An 18591-nucleotide genomic window follows, 5' to 3' on the forward strand; every position below is an offset into this window, starting at 1 on the left:
ACTGCGCCCCACTAGAGGGGCGCGCCCCACAGTTTGAGAACCACGGCTCTACGTGATTGACAGAACAGTTGTTGACATTTCTTTTTCAAAATCAACCAGAAAATACAATGCAGGTTTCTCACATGCATAATCTGACACATGTGCTCTTACTTTGATGTATGTCTGCATATATATATGACAATATAATGACAATATATATATATATCTCTTTTATGTAGGGTCGTCTGCGGTTCAGTGGTAGAGCGGGGTTCGAATCCCCGGCTCCGCTAGTCCACGTCAATGTGTGCAAGACACTCCCGTAGGTTGTTCCTGCGGTGTGTGTGTGTGTGTGTGAATGGGTGTGAATGCATGGTAGCTCCCATCAGTGTATGAATGGGTGTGAATGATGACACGTAGTGTTAAAGCAAGTATCATTTACCATTTTCATGTCACCGTGCCTTGTTTAGTGCGCAGAACACCGATTGTAGCAATGTGCTTTTGTATAAAGATGACAGATGTGAGCCAGGTGAAAAAGATAACTAATCCTGGAAGCTTCAGTGAGAGGAAAACAATGTGTGAAGGCTTGATGGATGAAGACGTTTACTGTTCTACATGTGGAGCTTCAACAGTCCTTTTACAAACCCTCACAGGCTTCATTATTATCCCAACACACTTTTGGCTCCGCAATGGAAACGAACATCGGTCTCCAGTTTTGTTTGTCCCACCCACCTCCCGTCCAGCCCGCCCTGTGTGGACTATCTCGCTCTTTAAGCTAAGGGATGCTGGAGGTGAATGCATCGCGGTCACATGCTAAATGTGCGTCGCAGTCTGATGCAGAGGAGCGCTAGACCAAGCTGCGTTGCTGGAGTCCTGGTGAGTGAGCGCGGGTTGAGATGCTAGTCATGCATGCATGATTAGCATCTCAATGAAATCCAGCTGTAGAGCATTATCATATTAACGTATTGATGACATGTGAAGTTTGGATTAATGTCTTGAACTCTCGTTGGATGCTGGCGTCCTCGGCCTACAGTAAGGCATCTATTGGTTCCAACCACGCCATGGTAGCTTGTCTGGAAGGGCCCTGAGTAACGTTCCAAAGTTAGGCTACATTTTGGAAAGGGGTGGGGGGGTTCATTGACCTCTGTTCAAGATGTGTGAATGAACATGGGTTGTATGGGTAGCAACATGTCTCACGCAGTGGGCATGTATATAGAGCATGGTGATCTCATGCAGTTTTTTGCATGCCGTATAAATGTAGACCACTTCTAAAATGTTGCATTTGAATATTTCAACACACCATTTGATGTAAGCATAAATAACATGGCAGAACCCTTTAAAAATAATAAATTAGCCTGCAGCTTTAATTTCAGTTAATTCAGGTGTGACGTGATGTTTACCAAGAAATCCACTTTATCTCTGGTTATTGAAGCCACTTGTTTAAGTCTATCCTCCATTAACATCATTGTTGGGCAGCGACTTAATGTATTAGGATTCTGATCATATCGGGCTCTTAGATTGTTTAATTTCTGTGCCGGATTTGAGTGGGTATGTTTGCTCAAGAGATGTGTGCTTTGTCTCTTCACATTGCCGTTTTTAATAATCGCCACTGCTCTAAACATATGAGACATACTGGTTTTAAACTGTCCGTAGGAATAATAAACTTGTAAGAGTCGCTCAAGCCTTATCGGAATACACACATTTGATTGGCTGAGTAGCATCACGTGATGTGATTTACAAAGCATGTAATTGGTCGCTGTGTTACCTGGACCGCTGAACGAGTGTTGTAGAGGCTGAAATGAAGCGCTCCACCCAAACGTAATAACTCTCAATTATCTATCGGTTGGACCACCTATTAGTGAGCCCTGGTGTAAAGTACATAGAAGTGGGTTGAGGGAACAGGAGCGTGTGAGGGGATTAGCACAACCTTCATCAGTGGAATCATTTGGTTTTCCCTTCCTACGTCATTTGAAGCTGTTTTCTTTAGCCCACGGCTACGCGGATACTAATTACCATTAAAAATGTACTGCATATCTTAAGTCCCAAAGTGTTCAGAGAAACAAACACTTTTTAAACGTTACTTCCTTCTACGCTTGTAGAATTAAGAAAATATAGCAGCTTTTTTTTTTTAGGATGCAATACAAAGAATATTTGCAAGAAAAGACCTTCTGAAGAACTCTTTTTTTTTTTTTTTCTTCCCTTTTGGTCACTGGCTGCACCTCGGCTCTCTCCGTACGATGCTCTGGCTCCACTCCGAGGACTCCAGGAACATATAAAGTCATCTGGAATGACAGAGGTCTATTAGAAACATGTGTTGTATTATCCAGCGGAGAGAGACAGACCAGGGTTCCCATACTTCTGGCAGAAACCCATTACTTTCCAGTGAAATGATGATTTGATTATCACACGCACTTGACTTGCACTGGTGTTTGACTTGGCAGGACTCAGCCTCGCAGTTAATAGCACCCCATTTGGACAAGTCCTGATGCTTCACACAGACCCCCCAACAACAACACGCGAAGCAGAAAAGATGCCGTAAATCTGCCTTTTTCTGTACTCATTTCAGAAATGTAGGTTAGTGTCGTAAAAACCTCAAGGTCACAAACAAAGCAAATTTAGCAAAGGTGTGTTCCTTGGCTTCAGTTGGCTTCGTATGATTTATGACGCATGTTGGTCAGAGAGCTCCAAGAAGAATAAACTGGATTTGTTTGATTTGGAATTTAGATGTTGAAGTTACTGTACCCCCAGGTCACTAAATAGCTCTTTGAAGAAGAGGTCTCAGAAGTCATTAGCAGATCACTTTTTAATGGGGTAAGCTAGAGGTAACACGTCAAGATGTACTGTACGTATTGTTCTCTGTTTTTCCTCATCTCTGTGTGTACTTCTTTTTGATAACCAATTAATCGTTTCAGTAATTTTTCAAACTGAAATGCCAAAAAGTCTTTCGTTCTCAAATATAATGTTAGATCCATTGTGAATTAGCTTTAGGAGTCCAACCAGTCACCTATAAATATGAATTCAATTCAGTTTCTTTTGTATAGCCCAAAATTACAAATTATCCTCAGAGGGCTTTACAATCTGTACACATACGACATCCCTGTCCCAGGACCTCACATCGGATCAGGAAAAACTCCCAAAAAAACCTTTCAGGAGGAAAAAAGGGAAGTAACCTGAAGAAAATGAATGATAGCAAAGGGGTGGACATGCATATGTTCAGGGGGTCGATAAATACTCAACCTCAAATCAGCCTTTTCTGCTTGAGCACAGGAATAAAACAGGGAGGCTTGAATATAAGAACCTTATGATGGAGGTTATTAACGCTGAGGGCCTGGTATGCTGATTGGCAGAGAAAGGGAGGGCTTAGGGGGGAGGAGGGGGCAGGCACATGCTGGATTCTGCCGATGACCTAAGGGACAGAGCTTTTGTGACTTACCGGGCATTTTGCCTGACTCTTTGTTATGGCCATGTGTCGCCCCGGGAGCCTGCTGCTCTTTCCAAAAGCCCCGGGTTCAAAGCTGCCCAGCCCGATCAGGACGAGGGATTGGGCCAACGCCAGGGAATAAAGAACATCCCAAACATCTAGCACAAAGACCCCTCTGACTCCATGTCTCTTCTCTACCACCCCTCTCTCTCTCTCTCTCTCTCTCTCTCTCTCTCTCTGCCGTTTTATGTCTCGTCCTCTCACTCGCTTGGTCGGTCTCTGAGCTGTGCGCTGCCTCTTTGGTCTCCCTGACTCCCCTGCACTGTTCATAGCTCAAATCTCCCTGGATATCCTTTCTCTAGCCTCTGCCTTCCTAGCTGATCCGAACAGTTCCCTTTGCACCTTCTGTCCTCATGTCTGGTTGTCTCTTCCAAGAACCTCCCCTCTACCTCTTTTTTCCCTCTTCCTAGTACCAACCTCTCTTTCTCTCCACCTTTGCCGACATCTGATGAAACCCTCCGGAGCCAATGGATAAAGATAAGCCCTGTGAGATAGATTGTGTTCGTGAGATGAAGTAAAAACCCCCCCGGCTCAAACCCTTTGTGAGTTCCGTCTGCTCAGGCTAGCAAAGCCACTAAGCCACCCTGTGCCTCGATCCACTTCCCCAGGCATGGCATTAGCTCGCCTGCTTTGTGGCTATTCCCTAATCAAAAACATTTACAGCGTCAGCTAATGCCAGTTAGGGCCAAGACACTCACTGGCATCCCCCCTGCCCATGCATTTACGATGAATTAGTCCAACAGGTGCTTAATTATTCAAGTCAAATCCAGAGAGAGGAAAAAAGGCCTTCCAAATGGGCTGACCCATTACTCTCACGCTCCACGAATGAATGGTTCAGTTCAACAGGTCTTACATTTGGTTTGAAATGTAATCAAAAGTGAAGAATCAGGTGATGAACCCACCCCAACCCCCCCCCCCCCCCCCCCCTTTCCCCTCCCAGGATCACTGTGTCCGCAGCTGCATCTTCCATGGCCTCATTACAATGTCCTCTTACATGAGACACACACACACACACACACGCACACACACCGTTTAATGCTGCTTTCGAAGTGCAGAATTCTGGCCTTGGCCAATGGGAGGGAGCATCTGTGAGTGGCGGATTTGAAAGGGACCAATAAGACAAAAGAATTGTATCTGCTAAAAACGCAGGTGCACCACGGTTAGCAAGCAGCAGCTGGTGAGCTCACAAACATACACACTCGAGAGCACACACACACACACACACACTCATACACAAGCTTTTTCAAATGCATTGTAAATGTTCTCCAGTGCTTCTGTCCTGGGGGCGAACAACACATACAGGGCCTCCATCTCCCCAGCCTTTGATGAATAAAGTAGCAAAAGAACACATGGCACATTGAAATGACTTCTCTTTGAAAAGTGAGGAAGGAAGAGGAAAAGGGATAGGATGTAAAAAAAAATAAAAAAAAGAATCATAAACCCATAAAAGCTTTTTTGGAAAATGGAACCCATCAGAATGATGCGCACATAGATTTGACTGACTCCAGCTCTCCGCTCTGTTCTCCCTCCCATCCGCTGTTATCCCCACGACATGTAATCCTCCCCTCAGCAGCTCCGGTCGTCCAAACAAAATCTGTCCCTCCGTAATCCAATTTAGGATGGAGTGATGGGCAGCCGAGGAATCCGTCTTTGGAACACCCACACACATACAGTTTGGTTTGGTCATGGAATTCAAATCCCCCAATAAATCGGAGAGAGCGGGCCGCCGCCGGCACGGCATCCCAATCAGTTGTGCGGCTGAGCAGTTAGCATGCCTGCTGCTCTCTGAGAGGCCTTCCCGGAGCTCTCTCTCCTTCATTAAAGGACTCCCCTCAGCCAGTGTATCTCTCTGTCTGTAGAAATGGCATAAAATCAGGAAATGGTAGATTGAGTAGTTCAATGGCGACTTAACAGCCATACGTCGCCAGGCTGTGTTCATTCCCACAGCCCACCGTCTCCCAGCAGAGGGAATAGTAGATGAAACCCCAGCTGGTTGCTCTAGTCACCTGTTAGCCTCTGGGACGCACAGTTAAGTGCTGAGCGCTGAGGTGTTTAGCGGTTGATTAGCATTCTGTGGGAGCTGCCCCGTGTGCCAAAGGCACCCCTCCGTTTTATGCCTCTCTGAAAAATCAATTGGCACGATTACAGGGCCTTAGTTCCATTACACGTGAATCGCAAAGCATTGTGCTCTGGGTTAGCAGCTAACGTGAATTGACGGCTGACGCGACTCTGCGTTAGCTTTACAGTGTATTTTTCTAGTCTCCGATGATGTTACATTGTAAACAACCAATCTGTGTTTAAACTGACAGAATAACGAAGGTTCTGTTCGGTTACATTATGATGCGTTCAGGCTCTGAGTATTGGTCGAAGGTAAATGATAACGTTATCATGTATTCACATAAAATGTCGTGTTGGTGAGAAACTTGAATAGATCCAGTTGTTTGAAGAAGATGTTTCACAGCAACATAAATAGATATTAAATGTGAATTTCAATTAAATTCAGTTTATTTTGTATAGCCCAGAATCTCAAATTACAAATTTACCTCCGAGGGCTTCTGTACGGAATTTATGATCTGTCAAGATTTGTTTTAATCCATACAAATACAATATTTGATTTGCTTTTCATCATTTGAATCGTTTGTTTTTATGAAGAACAACACACTATAAATTACTATGTGCACAACCCCCCCCCCCCCCCCCCCCCCCCCCTTTGTCTCAATTTCTCCCCTGCACCTCTTGTTTTGGCTAAGGAGGGTCTCTTCAGTCTCTCCATAACCTCCAGTGGGGCGGCCCACTCCCATTCTTATAGTGAGCGGGGGTCTCTGTCAGGACGGCAGGGGGGGGCTCAGAAAGGGAGAGCATATTCAGAGGTGTTATTTTAAGCGCTGTGTTGAGCCTCATCAGTGGAGTCATCGTGTGTGTGTGTATTCGTGTGCATGTGAGCGCCACTCTTACTATTAGAGACATGTATTAGATGACATTAATGGCTCGCTGTAGACTAATACCGTACTACGGATTGCAAGGAATGCAACTGACACAAACGCACACACACACACTCACACATGCACATCCACACACGCGTTTCATTTGGTTTGAGGAAAGCCATTTGCTCCTCGCTAACTGACACCATGCAGCATCTTCTTGTGTGCAGTAGATGATTCAGCCGTGTGCAGATATGGGACTATTTCAATGTCGAGTGCGATGTAGGGTAGCTCTAATTACTCAGTGTGTCCAAAGGTCTCTACCTTTGGACACACTGAGTAATTAGAGCTACCCTACATCGCACTCGACCTGTGCAGCTGAAGTCAAATTGCTCTTTCTTTTCATTATCTTGATGTCAGAGAAGCTTTCAGATTCAATTCTTATGAGAATTGTTTGCTCACAATTCAGGGATTCGGCTGACTGCAAACATCACTGCCACATGTCTGAGGCAAAAACCCAGTACGACCACTATTAAGTTCTCTCTCCGTCTCCTTCTCTTTCCAGACAGTGAGATTGTTCCTCCCGACTGCCTCCGCCCGCGCTCCTTCACCACAGTGCGCTCCTCTTCCCTCCGACGGGAAGCTGACGACTCCCGTCTGTCCGTCAGCCTGTGTGACCTCAACCTGCAGCAGGAGGACAGCAGCAACGGCCACAATCACTCCCACCGCCACACCCTCCACCTGGCCTCTGCCTCCTCGTCCTCCACCTGCCCCATACCGCAGAACTCCCTCAACTCCCAGCAGTCCTCTCTGCTGCCATCCGCCCTGGAGAGCGACCTCCACTTCCACCAGCTGCGCGGCGCCCACATCAAGACGCTGGACGAGCAGACGGTGGCGCGATCCGAGCACGCACGGGAGGAACGCACTCTGGTCTTCACCAACCGGCCCCTGCGCACCGGGGAGACCGTCTTCATCAAGGTCACCAAGTCCAGCCCGGCGCGCTCGGGCTCATTGTCGTACGGCGTGACGTCCTGCGACCCGGCGGTGCTGCGCCCCAGCGATCTGCCCTACAATCCAGAGGCTCTGGTGGACAGGAAGGAGTTTTGGGCGGTGTGTCGGGTTCCAACGCTTCTCCAAAGCAGTGACATCCTGGGCTTCTTGGTCAACCAGGAGGGGGAGGTCCTCCTCAGCCACAACGGCACCAATGTGGGCATGCAGGTGTGTGTGGACAACTCCCGCCCACTCTGGATGTTCTTCGGTCTCCATGGGGCTGTGACTCAGCTGAGGATTCTGGGTAAGTGAGCACCACATGTAGTCACATTAGATACTAGGGAGTTTGGCAAAAATATAACGGGTACTGGAGTGATTTAGTATTGCACTCAAAGCGATTCAGGAGAGGCTAAGATGCAAAGGTCAAAAGATGCTGGATTCTATTTTGGGTCCATCCAGTTGCACCCACCGGCCCGCTATGGGAGCCAATCCGCCGCCGCGCCCAACATGAAAAAATATGCATCAATCAACAAGTTTTTCTTTTTTTCTCAACGATTTTGTATATTTCATAACTTCACTGTTAGTGTTTAATGTTGTGTGGAAGGAGTTTCCACTAACGACAGAAACGCAGCATCTACACCTCCCCTGAAAGCAACCAATAGCTTCTCTCCGGGAGACCTTTTAAACTCGGTGGCCGCGGTTTGTCAGGCTGTCTGTGAGAGCTCCACAAATAAATCGACACGATATACCAGCTTGGCAGGTGTACCGGCGTCTGTCCATGTGTCGGTCGACAACTAACGAGAAATTACAGTACAGGAAGACCAAACAGTTTTAAGGACATTTAGAGAAAGATCCCCTTTAACATGGTTTGTCCACCAACGAGATTGTTTACTTTGTAAAACGTTTGTCACCTGGTCCCAGTAATAAAAACAATTATAATTTAAGATAACTTGTTTATGTATTTATTTATTTTAACTCCCGCATGTTCATATCAGCCTGAACAAGCAGGTGTCGGTCAGACCTCACTCTCTGTGATAGATTTGTAGTTTCCAAGCCAACATACCTCTGATGACATCATCAGGTTTATTTTCACACATTCAAGATATTATACAACTGTTTTCACGGGCCAGTCGGTGTTCTTTGTGAAGAGCGCGCTGACCTTCATGTGTAAAGATATCAGAGTGCCTCTTTAAACGTTCTAGCACCAGAAACCAACCAAAGAGTTGAACATGACTCACTTTTGTAAACATCCGCCAAAGAACTGCGGTTTAAAAAAGCACATGCAGGTTGACCACGGACACGACCACACGGGTCGGGTATGGCGACGCCGTACAACTAAACTGCTTTCTAGATTACAGTCGCCGTTTTTTTTATATTTAAAGGTGAAGTGTCTAGGATTCAGTGCCATCTAGTGGGAAGGTTGCAGATTGCATCCTACCGAACACCCCTCGTACCCCTCCCTTCCCAAGCATGCAGAGAGCTAAAGTAGCCTGAACATAACATACAAACGTCAGCGTTGGGTTTGTCCCTTCTAGGCTCCTGTAGAAACTAAACTAAATATTATGATTTTGAAAGTTCTGTCAACATTCAGAAATGATTCTATGGCACATCCAGCATCTAACCCTCATCCTACCAACATAATAACATACATAGGATGATTAAGATTGGAGGAGAACAAAAGGAAGCGACGGAGGTTGGGGTAGTAGTACCGCCAAGAACTACTTTCACCCCAGCATAGTTATGAATATTGTATTCCATTTATGCTAATAGATCCCTCTATATCCTACATGGACCTTTTAAGTTATAGACATCAATCAAAATAGGTAAACGTTGACTAGGTTTCACACAGGCACAAACAGGAGTCTCCTCGATGAAAGTCCTGTGTTTGACCCGTCCATCCACCCGGGCCTCCTCCCTTTGCCTCAAACATAATTGACAGTGCAGTGTTTGTTGTCTAGAAATGTCCTTGTTAAGAGAAAAGGCTGCATATGGATATGTGGAGGCAAGTGTATAAACAGAGATGTATATGATAATATAAAATGTGTCTTCAGAGCAGAATAATTGACACGTACTGTCCATGAATACACTTACAAATGTACTCATATCTGCTTACACGATGTTACATGATAGTTCGTTATAAACCATTTATAAAATATTACTGCTTATAAAAGCTAAATATGGCTTAAAGTAAAGTGTTGCTGAGCATTTTAAAAGACAACAAACAAGTATCCCGGATGGAAAGGTTTGAGCGTTGTGTTATGTGAGTTTCTTAAAGGGAGTAATGAGCTCTTTGTTCTTTGACCGCATGCTTTATCTTGTGAATAATCCCACTTGAAAGAGTAATTTATGGTGGAAAAAAAACAATCCTTTCAGCCCAGCGAAGTGTCTCGGGTCAGGAACCTACAGATCAGGATATCGATCTTCATTTGGCTGGGCACACGGCTGCTGACACCTCTGAGCTATGTGCAGAATTAATTTACTTCCTGTGGTTGAAAATCTATTCACGCTAAGTGTTGATCGCTCTGACAGGATGCCAATCGAGGCAAACCAACCGCGCCTCCCCGTTTTGGAAATTACAGCCGTGGGGGGTCATGACCGGCAGCGAGGGGGGGGGTCACAATATTTACAGACAGGAAGCATCTACAACACACTCATAGGATCGGGGAGAAAAGTGGATGCTCCGCCACGACCCGGGAAGATGGGAAACAGGAAGTGCGAACAGAGGTGGAGAGAGGCTGAAGGGGGCTACACAGCAGGGCTGACGAGATGTCTCAGCGGGTGGACACTTTGCGTGTGCGTGTGTGTGTGTGTGTGTGTGTGTGTGTGTGGCACATTCTGAGTGACATGTATGACATTCTGAGTGACATTTGTTCCCACATCTGCCAAAGAAAGTCGTCAAAATCCCATTAATGCTAAATTGTATACATCCACCCGGTGACGACAACAAGGCACGCGTGTAATGCAAAGTGGCACGTTCAGCTGTGGGGGCTGCCTTTCCACTGATGCAGCGGTGAGGAGGCACACGAGTGCACCGGCCTTCCGAAGGTGTCTCACGTGTTAGTCTGCGGAGGAAGAGGCATCTATAAATACATCCTGCGGTTCTTCAGTGACGGCAGCGGAAAAGGAAAGCAGAGGTTAAAAGAGTTGAGAGGGGAACAACAGAAGCTTTCGCTCAACATAGAGAGACGGACGCTGAAGACATCTTCAGACATCTTCAGACATCTTCAGACATCTTCAGACCTTTCTCTTGTCCAAAGGATTTAAACGTCTAGAGACGAGTCACGAGAACCAGTGCTTTGGAGTCGATGCCAAGATTCTGAGAACGTGACTGCACTCGCACGGGTTGAGAGACGCTCCATTATAACCTCACTATGATGTGTTTAATGTTCAAAACCCGGTGTGCTGGATGTTGAAGTACATTCATTGTTTTAGTTTTGTAACTGTGGTATCAAGAATGGAGGTGTTGGTATCGACTGCCGAGTTTCTGGTATCGTGACCTCCTTAGTTTTATATATTTTTGTAATTGTCACTGTGATCAACTTGTAAATGTGCAAAATAAACACCTTGTGAAAAACTGCGATATTGGGATTATATGAGATAGTTGGAAGGGAACCTTTTAGAGAACATTTTACTTTATAATCTCTGCCTGTCTGACTGACATCTCTCAGTGGATGTCCGCTCACCACCTGAAAATTAACCCGGACAAGACTGAACTTCTCCTCCTTCCAGGAAAAGGCTCTCCCACCCACGACCTGACTATTAACTTCAACAACTCAGTGCTGGCTTTGACTCCGACTACCAGGAACCTCGGTGTGACACTCGACAGTCAACTCTCCCTGACTGCCAACATTACCACAATAACACGCTCCTGTAGGTTCATGCTGTACAACATCAGGAGAATACGACCCCTTCTCACTCAGAAGGTAGCACTTAAATGTCCCTTACCGATAGCACTTTGTTTTTTAGCACTTTAGTAGCACTTAAATGTCTCTTACTGATAGCACTTTGTAGTTTGACGTTATTGAAGAAATTGTACTTGCTTGATTCTTGTTGTTCTGAGTTTGGACTCATGGTTTAATGCACTTATTGTAAGTCGCTTTGGATAAAAGCGTCAGCTAAATGACATGTAATGTAATAATGCAAACATCAATCTTTTTGTATTGGTACCTTTTGTGTTCCGTTCAATGTTCGATAAAACTACTCTGGAAATTATTTATTTTCTTCTAGTTCAACAAGCAATTTGTTGCATTTCAGCAGTAATACCATTATTATGGCATATTGTCCTCATATCGCGTCGCCCTATTTCAAACCAGGCTCTTTGCGTGTGACACAAGGGGATCCACTCGGCTCACTAAGGGCTAATGTTGCCCTTTGTTAGCTCGACCCACTTAACAGCAAGCGACGGCAAAGTGACTGTGAACCACGTCAATCCAATGAGTGAGCTTCACTACACAGGAGCTGTGTGGAGGGATCAACTCTTTCCCCCACTGATCCCACCATGGGGAGCAGGAGTCTGCTCCATCCTTCATTTCATTCCAGTGTTTCCGTTGATGTGCGTAAATGACTCCAGGTGCTCTGTTTTCATGGGTTGTTGTTCTGTCCGGCATGTTGTGGTAGATCAGCTGATCAACTGATCAAGGTAACAGTGGTAACGGGTTTGTCTCATTGTGTCCTCTCAGCAGGGAGGGGCTGGGCTCTGTTAGGATGGAGGAGGACAGGTGAGCTAGTCCTGCAGGAAATGACAGTGTATAATATGCTGTCTTGTCATTGGTATGGATGGGTGTCCATAGATGGAGTGAGATGTGAGCAGCAACTTGGACATCTTAATAATGGTGTGTTCATTATTCAGTGTGATGTGGAAGCTTGCTGGGTTCAGCTCCCCCTGTACTTACCCGGGCAGGTGGTATGTTCCAGTTGGGTCCAATGACATTCAGTGGAGCAGTGGGAGAGAGGAGGAAAGCGTTTCATTGTTGTCTTTTTTGTTTCAGTCGACTTTTAGCTCATGAGGGCCACGACTCCTGTTAATCCACCGCGTACTTCAACATTCACATCATCATCCGTCCTTTTCTGTTCTTGTGTTTCATCTTTTATCAAAGCAAACAATCACCTTCTTTTCCGTTGCAAAAATACTAAACGTCTGGATCCTGTGCTTGTCTCAGAGACATCACCTGTTCTGTATACATTTCCACCAACATCAGTGAAGCCAGAGAGCCTTGGCAGCACAACAATGCAGGAAACGCAGAACAATGAAACTGGTCGGAGGCACATCTCCAGCAGGTCTAAGAATTCCCACTGAGGGGCGAATCATCTTTACTTTCCAGCTGCTTCGAATTAGGAAGCATCTCTTATCTGTCTCTTGCAGCTCTTGATCTATTGCGTCGTGTTGACTGGAGAGCAGTTTGGCTTTGTGGAGCTGAATGAGCCATACCTTCCACCCGGAGTGAGGGATGTTAAAGCCGACAGCTCGGCTCTCGCAGTGGGCTGCTGCCTTCAGGAGGGCAACGTAAGGCAGTCATCACAGAGGCCTCACTTCTAACAAAGCATGAAGTAATGGACCTTTCTAATGGGAACATACTCAAACAGATGCATCAGGTTAGCTCGGGTCAGCCAGGAGTGCTCGGACAGGGTAATGATGGTGGGTGAAATCAATAGTGCAGTAGTTCTATTGGCAGTAATGGTTGTGGAAGTAAGACTTACTTTTTCCTTGTGAACACATATTCTGTCTTTGAACTATTCTGTTCAATGTAGGTGTCTATCTCGTTATATATAAATATATGCACATGCATAGTGTGTGTCACTGTGCCTCAGAAACCATTTGCAGATCAAAGAACTCCATCTATTCTGTGATGTGCAACGTGCAACACGCTGACCTTCAGCTGGATATATATATAGGGGGCTAAAATGCACCTTTTTATATGCGGATCATTATATATCCAGATCAGTGTTCTTCTGAGCTCTCCATGCTAAAGACATGTCACTCCTAGTTTCACCCCAGCAGGATGCACCAGCTCATTGACTGCATGCCGCGCAGCATTTCTCTCTATTTTCTAAATATCTGGCGTGAGTGTGTGACGGTGCCAAAGAGGCCAGCTGACGGTTGAACCTGGAGAGGCGGGCTTGGAAAGGGACCTTGTGCCTCGTGGTGTGGAAGTAGGACACCCATGCATTGACCCACTTCACATGTATTATAGATTCCATTAAAATGTCAGCGCGTTCATGCTCGAGTGAAACGTCTCACCACCCACATCCTCGTGCACCGCACAGGCCTCGCTCCTCTCTCCTCCTCCTCCTCCTCCTCCTCCTGTCATCTTGGCTGCTGTCTTCTCTCTCAAATTAACTAGTTTTTTTTAAAATAATGTTGGTCCTCTTTGGTGCTCCCCACCTCTTGGTTTCTACCCCCTCCGTTGTCACACATGTAGCCATCCCACAGACTTGTACACATGCACACATCTCTAATGAAGGAGCCTGATCATGTGACGCAGTGTGCTCCTCGAATGGTTGTCTGTGCTGCCCTCCGTGTAAGTTACTATTTACGCTTCCTGTTCCCTCAGGCCTGAAATCAGGTCTGTGTTGAGCACGCGGAGGAGATGTGAACGTGTTGTTCTCTGATTTAAAGAAACCAAACATGGATCTCAGTATGTTCTAATGAGCCGACTCACTAGAACATAGTCCTCCTTCAGCTCAGTGGTGGAGGCCTGAGGTCATGTGACCGCCGTGGAGTTCCTTTATAGACCAACGTTAGCTTTTTACTTCTGCTCATCGTATTCAGGCTTAAAAAAGAAGAAAAGATAATGTTGCTGAACAAAATCTTTTCAGTATCATACACTATAAAGGAGCCTCAGACACTGATGGCAGTTACCGGCCTACAAGCATCGCTGCTGACACAAAAGATGAATTCACTGAGAAGTGAGGGGTGCGTGTCTCGTTAAAGTTCAGAGACGTCTTACTGCATGTAAACAAGCGTTCACACATGAGTATGGAAGCAAACGCACTCCCCTCCCTGCAGCTATTAACAGCTCAAGGATCCTCCCTTCCAAAACAGCCCTTTTTGTCTCTGAAGATAATATCTTTCACGCAGACAGAGGAGACTCTTAACGTTGTGTGCAGCAGTGGTAAGCCGTGACCTTAGACGGCTATTCTCAGAGCTGCTTTCCTCTCATCCGATCTGAGCCACATTTGTCCCGATTCCTCAGAACAAGAGAGCCTCTGCAATGAAATGAGCCGCCACCCAATTGAAATGTTTGCTCTGGGTCCTTCCACTCTTCTCCCTTCGTTCTTTCTGGGGCGTGTTAAGTCTTTTAACCCCTTCCCTCCCAATAGGTTGTAAAAAGTGACCCAAATCTGTGGCTCGCACGAGCCTGGAGGCCTTGATCCTGCTGCACACATGCGTGCGCTAAGCCCCCCGGCCCTCCACCGTCCTCCACCCCACAGCGCCACCCACCTCCCTCGTCACATACTCTGCATACCTCCCGTGGATGCTAAAGATAGAAGCACGGCTGAAGTAGTTAGCAGCGGTGGCGTCGGGCAGGCAGCTGTTCACACAGGTCGGTTTGATGTAGCGGCGGGATCAGGGCGCGGCAGCACAGATCTGCCTCAGCTGCCCCGGGTGGGAGGCGCTCGCCTGCCAGGGGGATTAACAGGGAGAGATGGACAAAGAGAGGGAGGGAGAGAGAGGAGAGAAAGAGGGCTCGGCTGCAGGGTGATCAGACTAATCCGATGGAAGGTGAAACATGAGCAGTGCAGTAGCACCTTGTAGAGTGACAGAGTGTGAGTTGTGTCTCGCTGTTCTTTTTGTAGGGAACCTTTCAGTATGCTAAAATAGCAACAACAACAACAACAAGAAACCCCATTTCTGGTGGTTGGGGCTGTGTCAGAAACAAGCCGACAATCTCCATCTCTAGTTTGAAGTCTTCTTCAATACAGCATGATGTTCATTTAGTAAATTATGGTCAAACAGACCATAAAGCAGAGTATGCTTTATGGCGGGGCAACAAGGTGATTGACAGGTCTCTACCCTACCAGAGCCTACATGGTGTCTATCTATATCACTCCTTCGCATTCCATGTCTTTACTAAACGAAGTGGTTTAGATAATCTGGCTAAACTTTTTTTTAGTGAGTTTGACACTTTCCACGATCTCAGCGTTCACTCGGTTTCGAGCTGTAATACAAGAGATTCAACATGAGACATCATTTTGGTCTTGACAAGTAACTGGTGTAGTTTAAAATGAGACTAAAAACATATAGGCTGTTTGTACAAGCAGCATATTAAGATCTGTATTTTTACATTTAGCACAAGGCGACGTAGTTTAACACAAGAGTTTCACCCAGGAGACTGCTAGTCATGTCCCGTGTAAAAAGAGTAACTAAGTGAATATGTTGCTTATTCATGTAACAAACACACTCATTTGAACTCAAACCATGAACTTTTACAACAATAACAACGTGTTTAAAGCTCGAGGACACGTGGACCTCCTGGCACCGGTATGAGGCGACGATTTAGGAACCGCTGTGGCTCTTACTAGAGGGAAACGGGCCTGAAACAGGCGTCGCCTTTGCTTCTACTTGTCTCGTGTCTATTCATAGGCTGTGGGCAGAGCAGTGTGTTCGCTACGGCGCTCCAGATGACCCGTTGCATCACGTCACACACTGCAGCGATCATACACACATCATATACACACACACACTCCAGGAGCAGTGGGGCAACCCCCGGTATGCAAACAAGACACACTGAGACACGAGGTGAAGAGTCACGAGCAGCTCTTTATGAGCTATTGCATTACACAATCGATTTGCTCTGAATTCCAGTGACTCCATTATTGTTTGGCACCGTCGAAAAAATGGTCCCCTGACCCCCGGGCATCCGTTGCATTGATCAGACTGCTGGCGCAGATGGCAGCAGAGAGGCTGCTGGGACATTGGTCATGGCGTTACCGGTCAGTGTTGATGGAGACTCCAGGAGAATGGAAGGTTCCCCACTGAAACAAAGCAGGTCCTGGAATAGGACTGAGCACACAGCAGCTGACTTCTAATGCGGTTGTTCGTGCGCTATTTTCTGACGGCGAGCTTCAGGGAAGGTAATTAAAGTTATCTGCAGTCACGCCGAGACGCAGCAAAGCAGTTGATGGGAATTCTTAGTTGGCGATTACACGCTTGCTCTACCAGACGGCTCATTTACATCTTAATTTGTTGGCTATTTGGGTGGCGCTGGCCTATCTGTGATGGTACACTATAGAAAGTTATTCCAGAAGACAGAGCATACCACAAGTATAGTGACATCACAGCAGAGCGACGGCATCATCACTCACAGAACACGCTTTTCAACAGCTTCTTCCCACAAAACCATTGAAATATGTCCAAGGACCCAACACTATACCTCACTACACTTATCATGTGCAATATGTGACATATTATTACTTAAAACTATATCATTTAAAACTGTATCCCAAACTGTACATATTAGCACCTCTCTTGTCCTTGTACATAGTACCACCCTTCTGTATAGTGTTTTCTTTTATATTTTTCTTTTTCCTTCATATTACAGTGTTATTTCTGAACTGTTGACTCGGAGCGCCCTGCACTGTTGGTCTAGGCACAAATGGCAAAAGAAAATCCTTGAAAATCAGGCACCTACTGGCATATTCTATTATTAGGATAAAGCACCCCTGATGATACTGTCCTTTTGGGCAAAATGGACATTTTAAAGCTGCGTGTAATGTGTTCACAAAGAGACACATTAGCATTCAACCGGGGATGAGTTTCTGGCCACCTGATAAGTTTGTAGTCCAACATTTACTCCACCTCCAGATCTGTGTGTTGGTCTCCCATCAGCTGAGAGACATGTGCAGCGTTTTACCGTCTAAACCAACTCGCTTCTCTTCATCCGCCGGGCTGCCAGACAGAAATTAGTCCACGACCCAAATGAGAACGAGCGATTGACCGCTTTTCACGCTGCGCACCGTCGATTCATCCATTCCTCATATGTAGATATTGATGAGTGCCGCTTCCCATGCCACATGTCGGTGACTTTGAAGGCCGTCTGTCATCTGGCAGCCTGGAACGGCCCGACCTGTCTGTCGAGCCGTCGCAGGCATTTCAACACGTGTTGCCTCAACTTGTTCTCGGAATTTCCATTTGTTTCCCACGACCGCGGCGTCGAGGTGGAATGGGGAACGGATGGAGCACTGCTTTAAAATACACTCTCTAAAACAACAAGTAAAAGGAGTGATGAATATGTGCACACTGATGGAGCGTTCCAATCTGTGTGAGCAGTCCTTTTCTCTCTCGGCTCTCTCGCGACATTAAAAGCAACGCTGGGATAATACAATCGTGCTCTGGTTCGTTGTTTGTATTTATTTTGTGGACCAACAAAGAAACAAAAGGAAAACAAGAGCAGCCGTATATGAGAAGACCTATTAGCTGTAATGTCTTGTGCCTTTATGTCACTTTATATGCCACTTTATTTATAAAAAAGTCATGATTAACCTGCTTAGAGAGCACTCCATGGATGAGGTCTTCTTATTTGGCTTCCAGTGTTCTCCACCGCTCTCAGGCCTCATTTCCTTCTCTGTGCTATTTGTTGTTGTTACATCCTGTCACCATGTCGGTCAGCCTGCATGGATCATATTCTGACTATTGCAATAGTCACCAGTAAGACAATATGCTGGTTACTGAAGGAATTGGAGTTCTGATCAAATCAAACCTCTCTTCCCCTCCCTTCATCTGCTCCGACTAGGTTCCACACACCTCGGGGATCCGCGGGCCTCGTCGAACCCCAGCTCGCCGTCCTCCTCTCCACACACGCCCAGCGCCTCCTCCTCTCCGCCCAGCGCCCTGGGCAGTGGCAGCTCCGATCCGGTGCTGAGCGGAGGCCTGTGCTCCGCCGCGTACTGCAGCTCGCTAGGGGGTAGGTACACCCGGATATGAGGAGATGCCGCTGCAGAGGCTCAGCATCAGTCCCCCCACAGGGGGGGTCGTAATACAAACCATTATGGGACGGTGAGCAGATGTCATCCTGCAGCAGTTAGGAACAATAGCCAGCACATCATGGTCCCACTGCCACTGCAGCTGGATGTCAGAACGTGTTTGGTCACACAGCGCTGTTATGTAAATGTGTTTTTTCAACATAGCGCCCGACATAAACCTGAATAAACAACATCCTGTTCTCAGCCTGATTATCAAGTCGCCATTTACCTTCACTTCATTCACTCTGATGATGTCGTTTT

General features: G+C 46.4%; 1 protein-coding gene across 1 annotated transcript in view; it reads left to right on the plus strand.

The window, feature by feature from the left end:
* Positions 1-18591, plus strand: part of neurl1aa (neuralized E3 ubiquitin protein ligase 1Aa) — a 40348-nt gene that overhangs the window by 18707 nt on the left and 3050 nt on the right. The window contains exons 4-5 of the mRNA XM_034542496.1: positions 6944-7672; positions 18102-18272. Coding sequence (XP_034398387.1) covers positions 6944-7672; positions 18102-18272 — 900 coding nt within the window. The remainder of the gene's footprint in view (positions 1-6943; positions 7673-18101; positions 18273-18591) is intronic.

The sequence above is a fragment of the Cyclopterus lumpus genome, chromosome 1 (assembly GCF_009769545.1).
Source record: "Cyclopterus lumpus isolate fCycLum1 chromosome 1, fCycLum1.pri, whole genome shotgun sequence".
Classification (NCBI taxonomy): domain Eukaryota; kingdom Metazoa; phylum Chordata; class Actinopteri; order Perciformes; family Cyclopteridae; genus Cyclopterus; species Cyclopterus lumpus.